The 19,187-nt window shown below is 46.8% G+C and overlaps 1 protein-coding gene across 2 annotated transcripts in view; it reads left to right on the top strand.

The window, feature by feature from the left end:
- RELN (reelin) overlaps window positions 1–19,187 on the top strand; it is a 2,335,047-nt gene that overhangs the window by 2,058,738 nt on the left and 257,122 nt on the right. For both annotated transcript variants that reach the window (XM_069628072.1, XM_069628071.1), the window contains exons 39-40: window positions 17,942–18,113; window positions 19,024–19,126. In XM_069628072.1, coding sequence (XP_069484173.1) covers window positions 17,942–18,113; window positions 19,024–19,126 — 275 coding nt within the window. The remainder of the gene's footprint in view (window positions 1–17,941; window positions 18,114–19,023; window positions 19,127–19,187) is intronic.

Here is a 19,187-nt window from a genome sequence, read left to right as displayed (position 1 = left end):
GGTGAGGTGCACAGTTTGTGGCAATACATTGAGGGTCAGAGTTTAGCATCAAAAGCAAGACCATCTACCCCCAATTCTAATCTTAAAGAAATAGATGGGGCACTCCTTGGGAGGGCAAGAAGATTTTTCAACATTGCCATTTCCCTCTGTTCCATCCTACTAAGATCAGAGTGGTCCCAAATTTCTGCGCCATACATAGCGGACGAGTTTGCACAGGTCCATAGAACTTCCAGGACCGGGGACACTGCATTACCCCAATAATAGCTCATGACACCTCGCACCGCCGCTCCTTGCCTTGACTTATTAAGGATTTTTCTGTCTGTCTTCCCCAAGAACCTCTTTCATCAAGACGGACTCCCAGATAGTCATAGAATGCGACTCTCTCGATCTCAACCGGCCCCAAACAAATTGGTGCAAGGGGGTTCCCGCATGTTTTGGACCAAAGCATAGCCTTGGTTAAGTTCAGATTCATTACAAGGCCCAACCTTGCTGATATCAAAGCGAATATATGTAACGCCTTCTGAATACCTCTTCTGGTCTTGCTAATCAGGACCGTATCGTCGGCAAATAGCAGGATGCCAGTTTTCCTCCCTCCTAGCATAGGGACATCCATGTCACATTGGGGAAATCTCTTCAGCAATTTGATTCATGCATAAGCTGAAGAGCATTGGGGCAACAACGCACCCCTGTTTGATGCCCTTAGAAACCGGGCAGGGCTTGGATAGGCCATCACCCGCTGCAATGCCTACACAGGCATAGGTTCCTACATGCAGGCTACATATGGCTGCCAGCAGATTGACAGGGACTCCCATTTGAAATAGGTGCAGCCATTACTTAGATCTAGGGATTGAGTCGAAGGCTGCATGTAAATCAATGAAGACCAGATAGAGATTTTGGTTCCTAAGTCTTACATATTTGTCCCTGAGTAGAGATAGCCTAAATACTTGGTCCACCGGGCCAATACCCCGTCTAAAACCTGCCTGCAGATCTGAGGAAGTGTTACCTCCGAGGATTCAAGCATCCAGTTTCCTTAATAACATTTTCCGTTCATTTTAGAGGCTACGTCAATCAACGATATAGGCCTATAATTTTGGGGATCACCCTTCTTCCCTTTTTTAAAAAGGGGGACTATGGTTGCACCTCGCCAAGACTCGGGTATGAGATGGGGGCTTGTGATGTTTGAAAAAAGATGTAGAACAGCGCCTTACTTTAGTAATAAAGAGTTGCCCTGGCATTGCGTCAGGTCCAGGCACTTTGCCCTCTTCTGTGTGCCGATTGCTTCCTCCACTTCCTCTAAGGAGATATCCAACACATAGTGTGACAACAGAGCCTCCCATCCTATTTGTTCGGAGTTGGCCAGTGATTGTGCTTCGGAGTCCTGGTAAATTGAGTTGCAACGCGAGAACCAACTTTCCGCAGGGATACCTGGGGCAGCGACATAGGACAGCCTCTTGATATGCGCAGACACTATCTTAAAGAAGATGGGTTTTTTTACCCTGTCGCTAGCTGGAGTTCTTGCTATTTTTTCTTCTGGAACATTTCCCTCTTGGTCTGCAACAAGGTTTTATATTCTCGCCTAATCAGACTTATTTGGAAGGCATTCCTACTCTCGGTCAGTTTCACAATTGAGAGCAGCTCAGATTCCTTTTGGCGACATTCCCGGTCAAACCACCCGTTTGTGGTCAAGGTGCTTATCACCCCCGCAGTGCCTGGTTTAGTCATAAATGGGTTTAACACACATACCAGCTGTTGCCAGAAGACACTAGAGGATAATTCGGTCCCAGCTAGCAGACTCTCGAGCAGCGGGACTAACGATGTACAAATTGCTTTCAACCAAGACTTGCCATGGAATCCTCCGCCTACCTTCGCCCTTCAGGGTGGGTGGCGGATTCCCGGGTAGATTGAAAGATAAAACAAGGGGATCATGATCACTTTCGATACGCGGGATAACTTGGAAATCAGCTACCAACCAGAGCTGTTGACTAAAACATACATTGTACCGCGCCGCAAAAACATACAATCAGATCAAATCCTTGTTACTGTGATTTCTCCATGAGGCTAAAATGTCTGTCGGGTCTTGTTCCGTACTGTCAGCCTTCTCTGCTTCTTTATCCCGCGATGGCTCACCAGGGGTGGGGCAGAGAGGCGGCATTCGATTCCCTAGTTTCTTCCTGGTCCTGACTGAACTGGGCATCATATCCCTTCCTGCTGTGTTTCACAGACCAGACTAGATATATTCAGAGTAGTCCTCATTTTGGACAGGAGGGTAGGGACTTCCTGGGTCGTTGCGGGGCAGTCTCTGAAACGGGGATCGGAATTGAGCCAGAGGCATTATTTGGTGCCGTTCTTGCGCACCTGGTGGGGAGTTCGACTCGGGGGAGATGCCTGATGTGACCGACAGGTAGTCACCTGGCAGCTTCTAATTTGGCAGTCGAAATCCACTTTTTCATTTGCGTTTGGAGCGGCCGTGGCGGTTGACAAGGAAGAAATGTCTATTAATTCAGCACCCACCCACATTAAAGACAAAAGCGCATACGACAGTATGCCCTGACATGGTCATTTAGGCTATGCCATTGCACAGTGGTGGGATACGAACAATATGATATGTTAAGCAATGATATGATGTGATATTTATAACGCGCTTAATACCCAGAGGTTTCTAAGCGCAGATCCGGGGATCGAACCTGTGGTGCTCCGTATCGTCTTGCTTTCAAAGCGAGTAAATTGCTGCTGAGACAATGTGGTTATGTACTACCTATGCAATATTACGTATACATGCCCCATTCATTAGGGGAGATGTTCATCTGTTCCTTTTTTTCATTGTGTAGCTCCGTTTTTTATTCATTTTATAGCTCCTTCAGGGAATCAAGGAGCATCTAGTGACCTACAGAGCAGAACACAAAATGTACAGGACTCCCTAGCTAATACAACGTGGTTAAGAATTAGTGACAATGCGCGCACTATGTTGCCAGTCAAGTTTTCCTGCATTGACTTCTCCTCCAAACGCACGTTTTCATGACTCCATCAATCTTCAGGGAGGCTGTGTTTCTTTACCTTTTCAGACGTGTCTTTGTTTCCTTTTCAGGTGTAGCAGGTTAATTGACTATAATGTCTCTAAGGATTCTGGTACTTGTATTTTTTGCACTTAATTTCTTTTGCAGGTGACTGGAAACAACTCCCTTCATAGCACAGATCTTACCCTTGATAGGGGGAGGCGGAAAGCCATGTTTGTGGCTCTCCATTGTAAGGCATGATACAAAATGGCCTCCACATAACATATTGTGGTGCTGGAGCAGATGCCAAGTACAACGAACACAGGAATACCTACTTAAAGCGGAGAGGTCAAAACTCGCAGATAACTGTTTTTTTATGAATTAGAAGGCTTAGATAAATCATAGATGTGTCTTCAGCCATCAGCATTCGATCAGCAAACACTGATGGCTCTGCAACTCATTTGTGGAACATAATGGCATACATTGAGCTTTCGGCCCAGCCCACCTTTCAAATCCAGTGGGAAGCTGTGGAAGACAGTATACTGTGGATGGTGGGTGGGCACAACTTTTCTTTTTTTAACATTTTTTTTTTTATCATAATATTGTCTTTTATTTAAAATAGTAAATTAAGCACGTGCAGGGCCCAACTTTTTATATCTTTCCATTTTCAAATAAAGTAGATACGTTATGGGAATAGTGATAAATCTTTCAAGGAGCTGCCTGGTATTGAGGATCCTGTGATACATGGATCAAAGTACACAGGCAAGTAACCAAGTGGTACCACTGGGTATGCCAGGCGCTCACTTGTGGAAAGACGCCCACAAAAATTCTAGCCTGAACAGGAGCCTACTCACCCTCCATAGCATCTGGAAGCATGCGGAGGCATTAACGCGGGGGTAACACAGCATTGCAGCCTACTCACCCTCCATAGCACCTGGAAGCATGCTGAGGCTTTAACGCGGGGGTAACACAGGATTGCAGCCTACTCACCCTCCATAGCACCTGGAAGCATGCTGAGCCATTAACGCAGGGGTTAAACAGGATTGCAGCCTACTCGCCCTCCATAGCACCTGGAAGCATGCTGAGGCTTTAACGCAGGGGTAACACAGGATTGCAGCCTACTCACCCTTCATAGCACCTGGAAGTATGCTGAGCCATTAACGCAGGGGTTACAGAGGATTGCAGCCTACTCGTCCTCCATAGCACCTGGAAGCATGCTGAGCCATTAACGCGGGGGAAACACAGGGTTGCAGCCAACTCACCCTTCGTAGCACCTGGAAGCATGCTGAGGCATTAACGCCGGGGTAACACAGGATTGCAGCCTACTCACCCTCCATAGCACCTGGAAGCATACTAAGGCATTAACACAGGGGTAACACAGGATTGCAGCCTACTCACCCTCCATAGCACCTGGAAGCTTGCTGAGCCATAGACGCAGAGGTAACTCCGGATTGCAGCCCACTCACCCTCCAGAGCACCTGGAAGTATGCTGAGGCATTAACGTGGGGGTAACACAGGATTGCAGCCTACTCGCCCTCCATAACACCTGGAAGCATGCTGAGGCTTTAACGCGGGAGTAACACCGGATTGCAGCCTACTCACCCTCCATAGCACCTGGAAGCATGCTGAGCCATTAACGCAGGGGTTAAACAGGATTGCAGCCTACTCGCCATCGATAGCACCTGAAAGCATGCTGAGGCTTTAACGCGGGGGTAACACAGGATTGCAGCCAACTCACCCTCCAGAGCACCTGGAAGCTTGCTGAGGCATTAACGTGGGGGTAACACAGGATTGCAGCCTACTCGCCCTCCATAACACCTGGTAGCATGCTGAGGCATTAACGCAGGGGTTACACAGGATTGCATCCTACTCGCCCTCCATAGCACCTGGAAGCATGCTGAGGATTTAACGCGGGGGTAACACAGGATTGCAGCCTACTCACCTTTCATAGCACCTGGAAGCATGCTGAGCCATTAACGCAGGGGTTACAGAGGATTGCAGCCTACTCGCCCTCCATAGCACCTGGAAGCATGCTGAGCCATTAACGCGGGGGAAACACAGGATTGCAGCCAACTCACCCTTCGTAGCACCTGGAAGCATGCTGAGGCATTAACGCAGGGTAACACAGGATTGCAGCCTACTCACCCTCCATAGCACCTGGAAGCATACTGAGGCATTAACGCGGGGGTAACACAGGATTGCAGCCTGCTCGCCCTCCATAGCACCTGGAAGCATGCTAAGCCATTACCACGGGGGTTACACAGGGTTGCAGCCTACTCGCCCTCCATAGCACCTGGAAGCATGCTGAGGCATTAACACAGGGGTGACACAGGATTGCAGCCCACTCACCCTCCATAGCACCTGGAAGCATGCTGAGGCATTAACGATCGCCCTCCATAGCACCTGCCTGGAAGCATGCTGAGGCATTAACGAGGGGGTAACACAGGATTGCAGCCCACTCGCCCTCCATAGCACCTGGAAGCATGCTGAGGCATTAACGCAGGGGTAACACAGGATTGCAGCCTACTCGCCCTCCATATCACCTGGAAGCATGCTGAGGCATTATTGCGGGGGTAGCACAGGATTGCAGCCCACTCACCCTCCATAGCACCTGGAAGCATGCTGAGGCATTAACGTGGGGGTAACACAGGATTGCAGCCCACTCACCCTCCATAGCACCTGGAAGCATGCTGAGCCATAGACACCGAGGTAACTCTGGATTGCAGCCCACTCACCCTCCATAGCACCTGGAAGCATGCTGAGGCATTAATGTGGGGGTAGCACAGGATTGCAGCCCACTCACCCTCCATAGCACCTGGAAGTATGCTGAGCCAGTAACGCTTGCCCTTCATAGCACCTGGAAGAATGTTGAGGCATTGACGCAGGGGTAACACAGGATTGCAGACCACTTGCCCACCATAGCACCTGGAAGCATGCTGAGACATTAACGCTGGGGTAACACAGGATTGCAGCCCACTCGCCCGCTATAGCACCTGGAAGCATGCTGAGCCATTAACGCGGGGGTAACACAGGATTGCAGTCCACTCACCTTCCATAGCACCTGGAAGCATGCTCAGACATTAACGCGGGGGTAACACAGGATTGCAGCCCACTTACCCTCCATAGCACCTGGTAGCATGCTGAGCCATTAACGCGGGGGTAACACAGGATTGCAGCCCACTCACCCTCCATAGTACCTAGAAGCATACTGAGCCATAGACGCGGTGGTAATACAGGGTTGCAGCCCACTCACCCTCCATAGCACCTCGAAGCATGCTGAGCCATAGACGCAGGGTTAACACAGGATTGCAGCCCACTCGCCCTCCATAGCATCCGGAAGCATGCTGAGGCATTGACGCGGGGGTAACACAGGATTGCAGCCCACTCACCCTCCATAGCACCTGGAAGCATGCTGAGGCATTAACGTGGGGGTAACACAGCATTGCAGCCCACTCACCCTCCATAGCACCTGGAAGCATTCTGAGGCATTGACGCCTCCCCCGCATCCTTTTAAAGATGAGGAGAGACTACACATACTGAACACTAAGAGGCTCTTGGTTTGTATGTGGCTAGGACTACGGAATTCAAACGTGATGACCAACTCTTTGTGGCTTTCTCTTTATACAAGAATGATCTGGCTGGGTCAAAATAGACAATCTCTTAGTGGATAACTTTCTGCATTCCAGATTGTTATCGGAGGGCAGGTAAAGACCTGCCAGGAGACAACAGGGAACGTTCCATTAATGGTATGGCAGCATCATCTGCATTGCAGACTGGTATTCCAGTAAGGGAAATATGCTGAGCAGCGATGTGATCGTCAATCCACACGTTCAACAGGCATTACTGCCTGGATGTGGCACGTGGTTCAGATGCTCAATTTGGTGAGTGGTTTTGCAGAGCTTCCTTGTCTAAGGCCTTTCCTCCCGCTTCCTCACTCTGTACTGCTTTGGGAGTCTATCTGATGAGGAATCTATGGGAAAATGCAATCCATTGAATGACTTACCCGTAATGTTTTTTCTATCTATTTGTATTTTGTATTTATTCATGTATCATGTGCCATAGCCCACAGGCATCAGAGTGCACACCAGGACAAAGAGACACAATAAATGACAAACAATATCATAAAGCCAGATCATTTCATTTAAATAGGAATGTCTTTAGCTGTTTCCAGAAGATGATGAGACCCTCTCCCTCCACAAATCGACCGGAAGACTATTCCAAGCAATCGCTCCTTGACCGGGAAAGGAACATCCATTCCTCCTGGCTCTTTAGGCAATTGGTTATATGAGCCAAAGTGCATCTCTAGATCTGGTGGCTCTACCAGGTGGTTGTAAAGGGAGGCTCTCTGTAAGATCCAGTCATTTATGCACCAAAGTCTTTATTTTGAATAGTATCCTGAAGCCACTGGTTACCAGTGGAGTTATTTTCTGGCGGCACTAATGTGCTCTCTCCTAGGTATATTCTTAATGATGCCTACTGCATCATTTTGTAGCACTTTAAGTTTGCTAACACAACTCTTATTAGCGCCACCTAAAGGAGTATGTTACAGTAATCTAACCTAGTCATGATGGTTACCCTCACCAGAATTTCACAATTCTTGGTTGTAAGAAATGGTTTTATCAACCTCAATAGTCTAAGATGGTATTGAGACTTTCCTACTATTCTGTCAACTTGGATGTCCGCACCAAGGGAGGAATCCAAAAAAACACCCAAAGTCTTGACTTCATCCTGTACCTTAATGCAGTGATTGTCAACATGAACATTTAGAAAATCTGGGACAAGTTCTGCCCTTGCTTGAGGGGCCCCAAATATCAAAAGCTCTGTTTACACACTGTTGAGGCACAGCCAATTGGCTGTCATCCAGTTCTTAACTACTTTATATATGCCTTGGATCTTACTGGTGTTCTTGATGTAATCACCACTCAGCTCTATCAAGAGCTGAGTGTCATCAGCATAGTTTGTAGTGAGTAGACAATGCCTGACCCAACATACTTTTGATTTTCTATTAGAACGAATGGACTCAATCCAACCAATGGTTCCCTCAGAACAGAGACCCGTAGCCGACAGTGTACTCAGGAGATTCCTGTGATCAAGAAGATCAAAGGCCTCTGATAAATCAAGCAGCATCAGCAGACCAGTGTTACTTCTGTCTATAATGCCCAGCCTTTGTGTTTGCAGATCTAATAATTCACTCTCCGTCCCGTGGGTTGATCGAAACCCTGAATGTCTTGGATGTAAAATGCTGGCATGATCTAAATGTTCCTAAAATTGAATGGTAGCCACCCTATCTACGATCTTCAACAAAAAGGAGGCCTTCGTGATGGGTCTACGTTTATTAGCATCCTTAGGATTCTGTCCGGGTTTCTTTAACAAGGGGGTACCCACCACATTTTAATAACATCGGGAATCGTTTTTATAAAAGAACGTGGCATTAGTAAAACGTACCAGAAATGGGGTAAAGGACGCGATATTATTAAAAATAAACTTCGAGGAGATTATGTCTCTGGAACAAGATGTGGGACACATTTTCATTAAAACCTTTTCCATATCTAAGATAGAGATAGGAGTAAAACTAGACATAAGATGAGGATCAGTTCTGAGAGATGTACTAATCCCAGATGGCTTCTCAGACACGGAATCCATAGCAATCCTAGCTTGAGCCCTTGTAATTTTATCTGCAAAGGCTTGCTGGATTTTTGCAGAGTCTTCATTAGTAGGGGTGATCGACACAAGTTGCTTTTGTGGCTTCTACAATTTTTAAAACATTTCAAAAACATTTTTAGTATTACTTTCAGAATGTTCAATTTCCCCATTAACATTTTTTTGCCTCGTATATATTCCTAGTTTTTAGATTTTTTTTTTATTCTTGACACAGGCACATTTTCGCCCGTCTTTTATCCTGTATTAACATATTTGGCTCCGGAGTGAACCATTTGTGATGGTTCAGTCTGTCCCCAACAGTCTTAGTCTCCATTGGGACTACTCTATCCAACATTTCCACCAAATGTCTTTCATAATTTCTCCAGCATTGGATCTTTCATGGATTCACATGCTTAGAATATTCCCCGTCATCAGACTGGGACCCCTCGGTACACATATATAGCCTTTTCCTATAGGAAAACGTCTGACACTTTTGTGTCCTATCTACGTCCTTTTGGGGCCCGCCTACGCATGCTCCGTAGGACGTCGCGGTATAAGAGCCCCACCCCCGCGGCTCCCTTCAGATTTCAACCGTCTCCAAAGTAGTGGGATCTCCTCGCGTCGTCTTACTATTTTGTACAAGGTTGTGTACTTGGAGTTGGAGTTGGGTGCATTTTTTCCTTCATGTCAGGAAAGGCGCTGTTCCGTCTGTGCGCAACGTGAGGCTTGAAAAAAGTTTACGAGGGGAATGGACATATGGATTGTATATGCTGTCTCCACCCTCATCATTCGGCTGATAACTGTGACATATGCAAAGGGTTTTCTCAAAAGACCCTCAAAGACCGAAATCGACGGCTGGTGGCATGGTTGAATGATGGAGCGGGGGCATACCCCCCTTTGGGCGGTTGACCTCGCTGAAAACGAGGCAAGACGTCAGGATGCCTTTGGCAAAAAGTGCTATCCGTGGGAGCAACTACAGTAAAGGCCGCAGACTCTCTGGCTATTGTAGCCAGATACGACAGAGAAATGTGGCACAGGCTGGCTCTGTTGCTGGATCATCTTCCGGAAGAGCATAGGAAGGCGGCGATGTTACTTGTCCGAGAGGGTGAGGAAGCCTCCAATCAGGTAGGCTCCACACAATCGGCATCACACTGCGCTGTATCGTTGGAACCACCGGCGAAGATATCTCGACCGACGGAGAAAGAGTCATCTCGGAGTCATTCAGCTAGAGAATCTTCGTCGAACAAATCGTCATCTTCGTCAAGAAAGCATGACAAGGAAAGGCCGAAATCCTCCTCGGGCGATCACCATACATCGACCACGAGTCGAGAGTCGAGTAAAAGCAGGCCAAGTGCAGAAAAGGCAGGACCGCCTAAACCACCTGATAAGCCACCGTCGTCGACGGCGGTCCAGTCATCGGCCTCCTCCCTTCCACTGACGCATGTGGTATCTACCATCCTACCGACAACGACTGCGACGGTGGCCTCGTCAGCAGAGGTTCTACAGGAAGCCTGGAGGCCTGAAGTTTTTGATCCGATCCCTCCGGATACTTTACTGCAGGAACAGGCAGTGTCGCTGTCCTCAGGAGAGGACGAGAGCGGGAGAATAGCTGGCCCGGCAGACCTCGGGCTGCGAGTGGTTGACAAGTTGTCGACGAGGGGATCCGGAATTCCGGTGTCTGCCCCTCTTCTCAATCCTCAATCTGTTTTGTCGTTGGAGATCCTGTCCACGCTTCAGTCTTTAGTACAGTCGTTGGACCAGAGACTACCTCAGGTAAACCTACCACGAACCGGGCTCGTCCCGTCCACCGACTCACTTCCGCACGCCAGTCTCAGCACCACAGGCACCCCAAGAGGAGGGTGAGCTGCCAGATTCGGAGTCTGACAGAGGAGCCATGTCGGATATCTCATCATCCCCTCCAGGGATCCAACCTGGGAGTCAGAGGTGGAGTTAGAAACCCCAAGGAGCCCGGCTCACCCGTCCCCCCCGGACGATATTGCATCATTCCATTCTATGATGGAGAAGGCGTGTAAGGAATTCGGTTTGTCCCAGGAAGAACAGAAAAAGGACTGTTTTCTGTTCGACCACATGGGTAAGAGAAGGAGGTCAGTGTTCTCAATACCCATACTAGATCACGTGTGGAAGGAGGGTCTATAGACAATAATGGGGTCGTGTTACGACAGTCATGGCTTAAGTGTACCTACTTCAGGCCGGAGGTACAATACAAAGTATTAGATATGCCCTTTGAGGGAGACCTTCTATTCGGAGAGAAAGTAGGTGAGGCCCTAAAGGGAATGAAAGAGGACTCGGAAACGCACGTTCATTGGGTGCCCTCCAGAGTGGCCGAAGCTACAAGTCTTTTCGTCCCTTTAGAGGGGCTTCAGGTAATTCCAGATTCTCTGCGTCAGGAGACAGATCCTTCGGTAGGTCGGCGTACCCCTCCCAGGGATGCAGGCGTGCTTCCCAAACAGCAAACCGACGCCGGAACTTCCAGACTTCCAGGAAGAGACCATCCTATCCGTCGTCGTCGAGAGAGAAGCAAAATAAAAATCAGCAATGACGAGCAACACACCGTTCTGGGGGGAAGAGTATCAGCATATGTCGACGAATGGGAACGAATAACGACAGATCAATGGGTGCTGGACACAATAAGGGACGGGCATTCTCTACAGTTCAAGCGCAGCCCTCCGCACATTCCACCTGCGTTCGTTGCTCATTCCCATCTGAGGGTACTACAACAAGAGGTAACACTCATGTTAGCAAAAGGTGTGATAGAATTAGTTCCAGCATCACAGAAAGGTCAGGGTGTCTACTCAAGATACTTCGTCGTGAAAAAGCCAAACGGAAAATGGCGTCTCATTCTAGACTTATGCGATCTCAACAAGTCCTTAAAGAGCCTAAAATTCAAAATGCTCACGCTCCAGGAAGTGATCCGAGCCGTTCAAGAAGGGGATTTTCTGGCGTCCCTGGATTTGCGGGACGCGTACTGCCATATTCCAATGTGTCAGAAACACAGGATGTTCCTGAGGTTTGTGATAGGGCGGACTCACTACCAGTTCACGGTTCTTCCCTTTGGGCTCAAAACCTCCCCCAGAACGTTCACGAAATGCCTGGCCCCAGTAGCGGCCTGGCTAAGGAGGCAAGGCCACCATGTATACCCATATCTCGACGACTGGCTGGTAAGGGGATCCTCCCCAGCATCGACCAACACAAGTTTGCAAGCCACCATGCAGCTTCTACAACAGCTGGGATTTGCCATGAACTTCGAAAAATCCTCGCTGCTGCCATCGAGAACCTTGGTGTTCCTGGGGGCACAGTTCGAGACCCAGTCGGGGCTAGTGAAGCCTTCCCTCGACAGAATCTCAAAACTCAATCAACTGGCGAGTCGACTACGGCGAAACACCAAGCTCTCAGTGAGAAAATACGTTTCGGTCCTAGTGGCCATGGCATCCTGCACCCACCTGGTGGCAAACTGTCACCTATTCATGAGGCCAGTTCAGGAGTTGGACACAGGCCCAAGGATCGTGGTCAGACAAGATAATCATCGACGACGACAAACTGCTTCGGACTCTTCAGTGGTGGCAGAGTTTCCACAACCTGGACAACGGTGTACCCCTACAGGAACCGGAGTCCAGCTAACCATAGTCACGGATGCGTCTCTAACTGGCTGGGGAGCTCACATGGGCACTCTTCAAACGCAAGGTCGTTGGTCTCAAACAGAGTCACTCCTACACATCAACGTGTTAGAGCTCAGAGCAGTGCGATGGGCCTTGAAGGCATTCCTACCACACATCAAGGGATCGAGAGTACGAGTGCTGACAGACAATACGACGGCCATGTTTTATTTGAGAAAATAAAGGGGGACGCGATCCAGGACCCTTTCCATGGAGGCCCAGAAAGTATGGCATTGGGCATTAAAGCACGAGATTTCCATCGTGGCTCACCATCTCCCGCGAGTGAGGAACTCGCAAGCGGATTCCCTCAGCAGAAGGATGGCCCAGATACACGAATGGGAAATGGACAAAGTTCAGCTGACGAAGGTTTTCGAGAAATGGGGTCACCCCCCACTGGACGTCTTCGCAACGAAGGAAAACAAGAAATGCGAACAATTCGCAAGCAGATGGCCTCAGGAGGGTTCCATGGGGGAGGCGTTCTCCTTCCCATGGACGGACAAGTTCCTTTATGCTTTTCCTCCGTTCCCCCTCATACGGAGGACAGTGCAGTGGATACGCAGGTACAGTTGCCGGGTAATTCTAGTGGCACCGTACTGGCCGCGGCAACCGTGGTTTTTCGACCTGCTTCACCTGTCGCTGGAACAACCAATAGCGTTTCCGAAAGTCCCGAACCTACTGTCCCGGGACAAAGGTACGGTGTAGCATCACGACCCAGACAGTCTCAACCTCACAGCCTGGCTCCTGACTTTTCGGAATTTGGTACCTTAGACGTTTCGGAGGATTGCCAGAAAATTCTGCAAGCGGCTCGGGCCCCTTCTACCAACAAATCTTACACCTATAAGTGGCGAAGGTTCTGTGAGTGGTGTCGAGGACAACAAGGTCTACACCCGTTAATGGTGACTCCGGACCAAGTTCTGCCTTATCTGCTTCACTTGGCAGAGGGGGGTTTATCTTTCACATCGATAAAGGTGCACCTGGCGGCCATCTCTAGGTTCACGAGGAAGAGACAGTCGTCTCCTCTATTCAGCGACAGACTAGTGAAACACTTCATGTGGGGTTTATTTCGAACTTTTGCCCCAGTAAAACGTTTTCCACCAACATGGAGTCTCAATGTAGTGTTGGCAGGCTTAATGAAACTACCCTTTGAGCCTATGGCCACGTCGGACATGAAATTCATATTGTGGAAGTTGGCATTCTTAATTGCTATCACGTCAGCTAGGAGAATCTCGGAACTGCAAGCGTTGATCGTAGACCCTCCATACCTAAGATTCTTTAAAGACAAGGTGGTTCTGGCAACCAATCCTACGTTCGTTCCAAAAGTTCCTACAGTGTATCACAAACACTCGTCCATTGTCCTCCCTACTTTCTTTGCGACCCCATCATCGGCAGCGGAAAAAGCTCTTCATACCTTGGACGTTAAGAGGGCCCTAAAATTTTATCCACATCGTACACAAGAACTCAGGTCTACTCGACAACTGTTCATCGCGTATGGTCCGTCGACGAGAGGAAATGCAATTTCTAAGCAAGGATTAGCTCGATGGGTCTCGTCGACGATTGCTTTTTGCCACTCCAAGGCCGGAAGGCCGCTGCAAGGGCATCCTAGAGCCCATTCTACAAGCTCAACGTCCTCTTCAGCAGCATTATGGGCAGGAATTCCACTAACGGACATATGCCAGGCTGCAGCATGGTCGGTGCCCCACACGTTTACCCGCCACTACTGCCTTGCAAGGCAGCATGCGGATGAGGTGCAGATGGGAAGAGCAGTTCTGCGCCATCTGTTTCAATAAGGTAAGCTATACACTGTGGAGAGTTTTTTCTACCTGTTGGTGACCGTATGCTTTATGGAGGTACAGATATATGGGTAAACTTATTTCTGGTGTACCTATGCATTGTGTATTGTTGTGAGTGTATATTGCATTGCATTCTCACCGCCGTCTTCAGGTTTACTGCTATACAATCTATTCTAAGCATGTGAATCCATGAAAGATCCAATGCTGGAGAAGGGAATAGTTTCTTACCTGTAACTCCATTTCTCCAGCATTGGTATCTTTCATGGATTCACATGCGCCCGCCAGCCTCCCCGGATATGCTTGATAGGTTTGACCCTTCCTACTTTGGAGGGGCCGAAATCTGAAGGGAGCCGCGGGGGCGGGGCTCTTATACCGCGACGTCCTACGGAGCATGCGTAGACGGGCCCCAAAAGGACATAGATAGGACACAAAAGTGTCAGAAGTTTTCCTATAGGAAAAGGCTATATATGTGTACCGAGGGGTCCCAGTCTGACGACGGGGAATATTCTAAGCATGTGAATCCATGAAAGATACCAATGCTGGAGAAATGGAGTTACAGGTAAGAAACTATTCCCTTCTTGCCAAAGTATGTGGGAAGTCCAGATCTGTATTGGTTTCCATAATACTGTACATACAATCATCTAGGTCTACCTGATGCACTTTATTTAGGTTCCTGCTGGTGATTTTCTTAGGCAAGTGGATTTTCAAAGACTGTTTCCCAAGCAATGAGATTTGAAAACTAACAAAGAAGTGGTCTGACCACACATAAGGTTTTGTCTCAATAGGACTGATGGGTATGTTCCTAGAAGTAACCCAATCAAGGGTATTACCCGATATGGGTAGTTTCTGTGTTATGAGTAGCCACATGAATTTCTTTTAGAAGCTGTTTGAGCAACAAGGCCTCTATATCTGCAGTGTTATCCCGACGCCTATTAAGATCGCCGATCGTAAGCGTGGAGCAGTTAGGTTTATTCATCCCTGGCAAAATACTGGTGATCTCTTCATTAAAGTTAGGCATGTCATTAGGTGGGCGGTAAACTAATGTAATATTAGTACATTTGACAGGCGACAAAGAGAATTGTATGCGCAATATCTCACACCCTTCCCAGACAATAGGTAATTGAAAGAGATGTAGCTCTTCTTTAGCCATAATAGCAAGCCCCACCCCCGTTGCCCTTTTCTCTGTTTTGGCCAAGTCAATATTTGGTCCACTTGAATCGTATAGCCATGTTTCTGTTATGGCCATGCAATTTCTAATATTGTCAAGAATATAGTCATGGACATCAGTAGCATATCTCCCCAGTGAACGGGTATTTAATAGAGCTTTTTTAATAGTCTGGTTGGCTTGTGGCTTGTGATGAGGGAGGAGTCCAACTGACTTTTCCACATATGTTTTCCTGTTCATGTTATTTCTAATTTTGTTGCAGGTGTTTAAACATGCATGGGACACCAGAGTCTCTACTATCTGTAGTGGTGTTTGATCTTGAATATTGTCTTGTGTGCCAGTAAGCTCCTCCTTAAGCATAGCCAGTTGAGCTCTATGATTTGTAGAACTGGGCCCTTCTTTAGTATAGCAACAATCACCTTTGTGTACTCACTGGCAGATGCAGTTGCCATAGGCATTACAATTGCTTCATTTTTGGTTATTGCTAAAGCCATATATTTTGTAACAATGGATTCCCTAACAGCTTTCTGAGCAGCTAGCATTAAATGCAAATCTGGATGTATACCCATTTAGCACACCGCGTATACGATCAAAATATTTACCTGTAATGGAAACAAAATGCTCTGAAGTAAGAGCACTGCAGCGTAACCCCAAAGACACTGAGGCACGGACTGGGGCAGACTGGCTGACGCGCCTAAAAGCCAGGTAATAAGGCATGAAACTACAATCTTGCAGGGACCTGTAGTCTAATATCAAACATGTGCAATTCTGGCAATATAAGGTGCTTTCAAGGTAAGGCAGCAACTTAATACTTACTAAAACACTAAAAGCAGCAGTTAAGAGCTATCCAACTCAATAAAAGCAATTTCACTAAAACAACTAGAAATACTTTTTTAAATTCTATGAGCAACGTGGTGTCACTGAAATTCAAATCTAGGTGTCCTAAATCAAACGAACAGTGTAGCGAAGTAATTTGCAACAACATAAATATGTTCTTCTACCTAAGATTCCCCATCACCCTCCCATAGGGCCCCGCGGTGAAAGTGATCTGCAGTCTATATTTGGTTGTCCTTTTCTACTGGGACAAGGTTATGAATAATTATCTTTCGGGCACTTTTTGATGCCTTGCTGTTGTTATGCTGTCAGTCAATGACGTTCAGTAGAGCCATGTTCCTCATCAAAATAAAAAATAAAAGGTGTTTGGGCTATTTCATCTAACATTGTATGGATTCTTCATCCGCGGCTGCTGAACTTGGAGGGGAAAAAGGTATGGAACTGTGAGGTATGGGGGTGTAGTGACATAGCAAATATGGCAGCAGACGTCAGTTCCGGAGCCGACGAGTGGGGCGGTCGACTCGTACTAGACCCCCTGTTGAAAAGGTTTCTGAGCAGCTGACGCTGGAATGGAGATCTATCCGATGAGGAATCTGCGAGAGAGGAATCCATAGAAAGAACATTTTCGGTAAGTAATCTCTCCATTTCATATGGTAAAGAGTATAAAAGTGTGGCAGAATGGTAGTCATTAAATTCAAACACCTATAATTCAGTTAAGTCTATGTTTATTTTCTAATATGATGTTTCAGTTTCCAGATTGAGATTCTCATAAATGATCACCACTGGCCTTATTAAGCACTTCTGGCTTGCTTGGTGTTCCTCAGTTATCTTCTCAGTCCCAGACCTCTTCTCCTATACACTCCTCCTGGGTTTGGGTTATCTGGATTGCATTACCCTGGAATATGATCTGAAGTATTTTCTCCTCAACCCTGGGTGTCCAGCAATGGCGCTTTGAATGTTTTCCATTTCCCTAGTACTTACTTTGCAAGGGATATTTTCTAGCCTTAGAACTTCTTCCTCTGGTTCAGACCATGGTCTGGATTCCTCAGCCTGAGCGGGTTATACTGAGCATTAATAACTAATGTTAGCCTGCGACTGAGAGATTTTCCCAGTCATGTTTCTTTTTTATATTTCTTTCTCACATGTGTTTATGAGGACGGCCAGATGAGCACCCATAGAACATGGGATTTTGTATTTATTTTTTAAAAAGTGATGCCCATTTTTAAAATTATTTATAATCCATGCTTTGACAGATTAGCATGTTCTATAGGTAAAAGATGCATTTGCCCATTGGTCAAGGCATTATTCGATTGCCAAACGTTTCAAAATAACAGAACCTTCTCAAGAGATGTAGAATATAAGCCATTAAGTGGGAAGTCGAAGAGTGGGTGTGTTATATCGGAGGAGGCAAGTATCCAACAAAATTAAGTGGGTCCCTTGAAGGTGTAGGGCAGGCACAGACCACAATACAGAGAAATGGGGTGGACCTGTCCCTCTCAGAGCTCGGGTCTGTGGCAGTGAACCTCTGAACCTAGCTTTTCAGGCTTTATTGAGGGTCCCATTTGAAGGGTACGGTGGGCCCACAAAATACTATTGAAAAGTGTTAGGTAAGACTGTCCCACTCTGAACAATCAGTCTGACCACTTGCTGGTCCATTGTGCATGTGCTTCATGATAATTGCATAGAGCACAGTACTGTGATATGAATCCAGTTATTTCTTCCATGATGCCGGGCTCTGCAAAGATTAGTCTGGGTATTGTCCTTTCTGAATGCCTGCTTTCATCTCTCAAACAAGGCTCCTCCTTTTCCTGTAATAAATATCTATTTTCTTCCGTATTGGCACAGGGAAGAAGGAAGAAATCTGGATCATCGATGACTTCATCATTGATGGAAACAATCTTAAGAACCCAGCATTTCTCCTGGATACATTTGACCTTGGGCCAAAGCAAGGCAACTGGTTTTTCTACCCCGGAGGGAACATCGGCCTTTACTGTCCCTACTCTTCCAAAGGGGCACCGTAAGTATCCACCAAGAAGCAGCGGGGAGGGGGAACAGTTAGGAAGATGCTCTAGGGAGGCCATTGTGGTCAAGGGCAAAGCAAGGGCACAAACAGATCTTTTTGATATGCATTGATGTCTCTTAAGTTTAAGGAAATGTGATCTGCTTTTGATGATGGGCCAGAGAAATCCTGCACGCCAGAGACTATCCCCTTCTCAATACCATACCTGAATCTTACAGATGATCCCATGACATCAAATCACCACTTTCCATCCTAAGTACCATTCTACAAGCAACATTATTTGGTACTTTAATTCACTTGTTTTAATTGAGGTAAATCAAGACTGGAGCTCTCAGAATGTGGTTGGTTGTGACATTAACTGCCAAGATAGGAGTCATCAGGTAAACTTCAATAATCATGACCCATAAATGCACAGTTATAAATGCCCACAAGCCTTTGATGCAATGAAGAATGTACTCTGAGGCCTTTCATACTCCGAAATCTACACTTTGCGCCAACAGTTTCTGGGTGGAATGGGTACCAGTCAATATTTAATGTGCTGTTCGCATTTTTTCATTCGTATAAAAATACTTTTTCTGTTACTTGAGAAACATTGTTTCCAATAGTTTTTTGTACTTGAATATTATTTTTTCGAATCCTTAGAAAAATACATTTGACAAATCATGGATTTAATTTGCAGTGTAAATCCTCGATGTAATGAATTCCACAACTAAAAGCAAAATGAATAATGCGTGGATGATTGCATCTATCAAGGCAAACTCCCTAACCACGCAGGGATAAACAATTGGAGAAAGGGATTTGTTCAGGCTCTACGGGAGACCGGCACTGGTTATTTCTGGCCATTCTTCCTTGCTTCTTAAATATCCAAATGTTAAATAAATCTCAATGACTTTTCTTTCTATGCCAGGGAGGAAGATTCAGCCATGGTCTTTGTATCAAATGAAGTTGGAGAGCATTCCATCACTACCAGGGATTTGGACGTGAACGAAAACACTATTATTCAATTTGAGGTACAATATCTCTTCACCTATGAAAGTGTTCTTCCTCCTTTTTTTAACTGAAACGGTAAAA

The sequence above is a fragment of the Ambystoma mexicanum genome, chromosome 12, assembly GCF_040938575.1.
Source record: "Ambystoma mexicanum isolate Mex_15411 chromosome 12, UKY_AmexF1_1, whole genome shotgun sequence".
Taxonomy (NCBI): Eukaryota; Metazoa; Chordata; class Amphibia; order Caudata; family Ambystomatidae; genus Ambystoma; species Ambystoma mexicanum.
The sequence above is the reverse complement of the archived record's forward strand: the minus strand, read 5'-3'. Positions and strand labels throughout refer to the sequence as shown.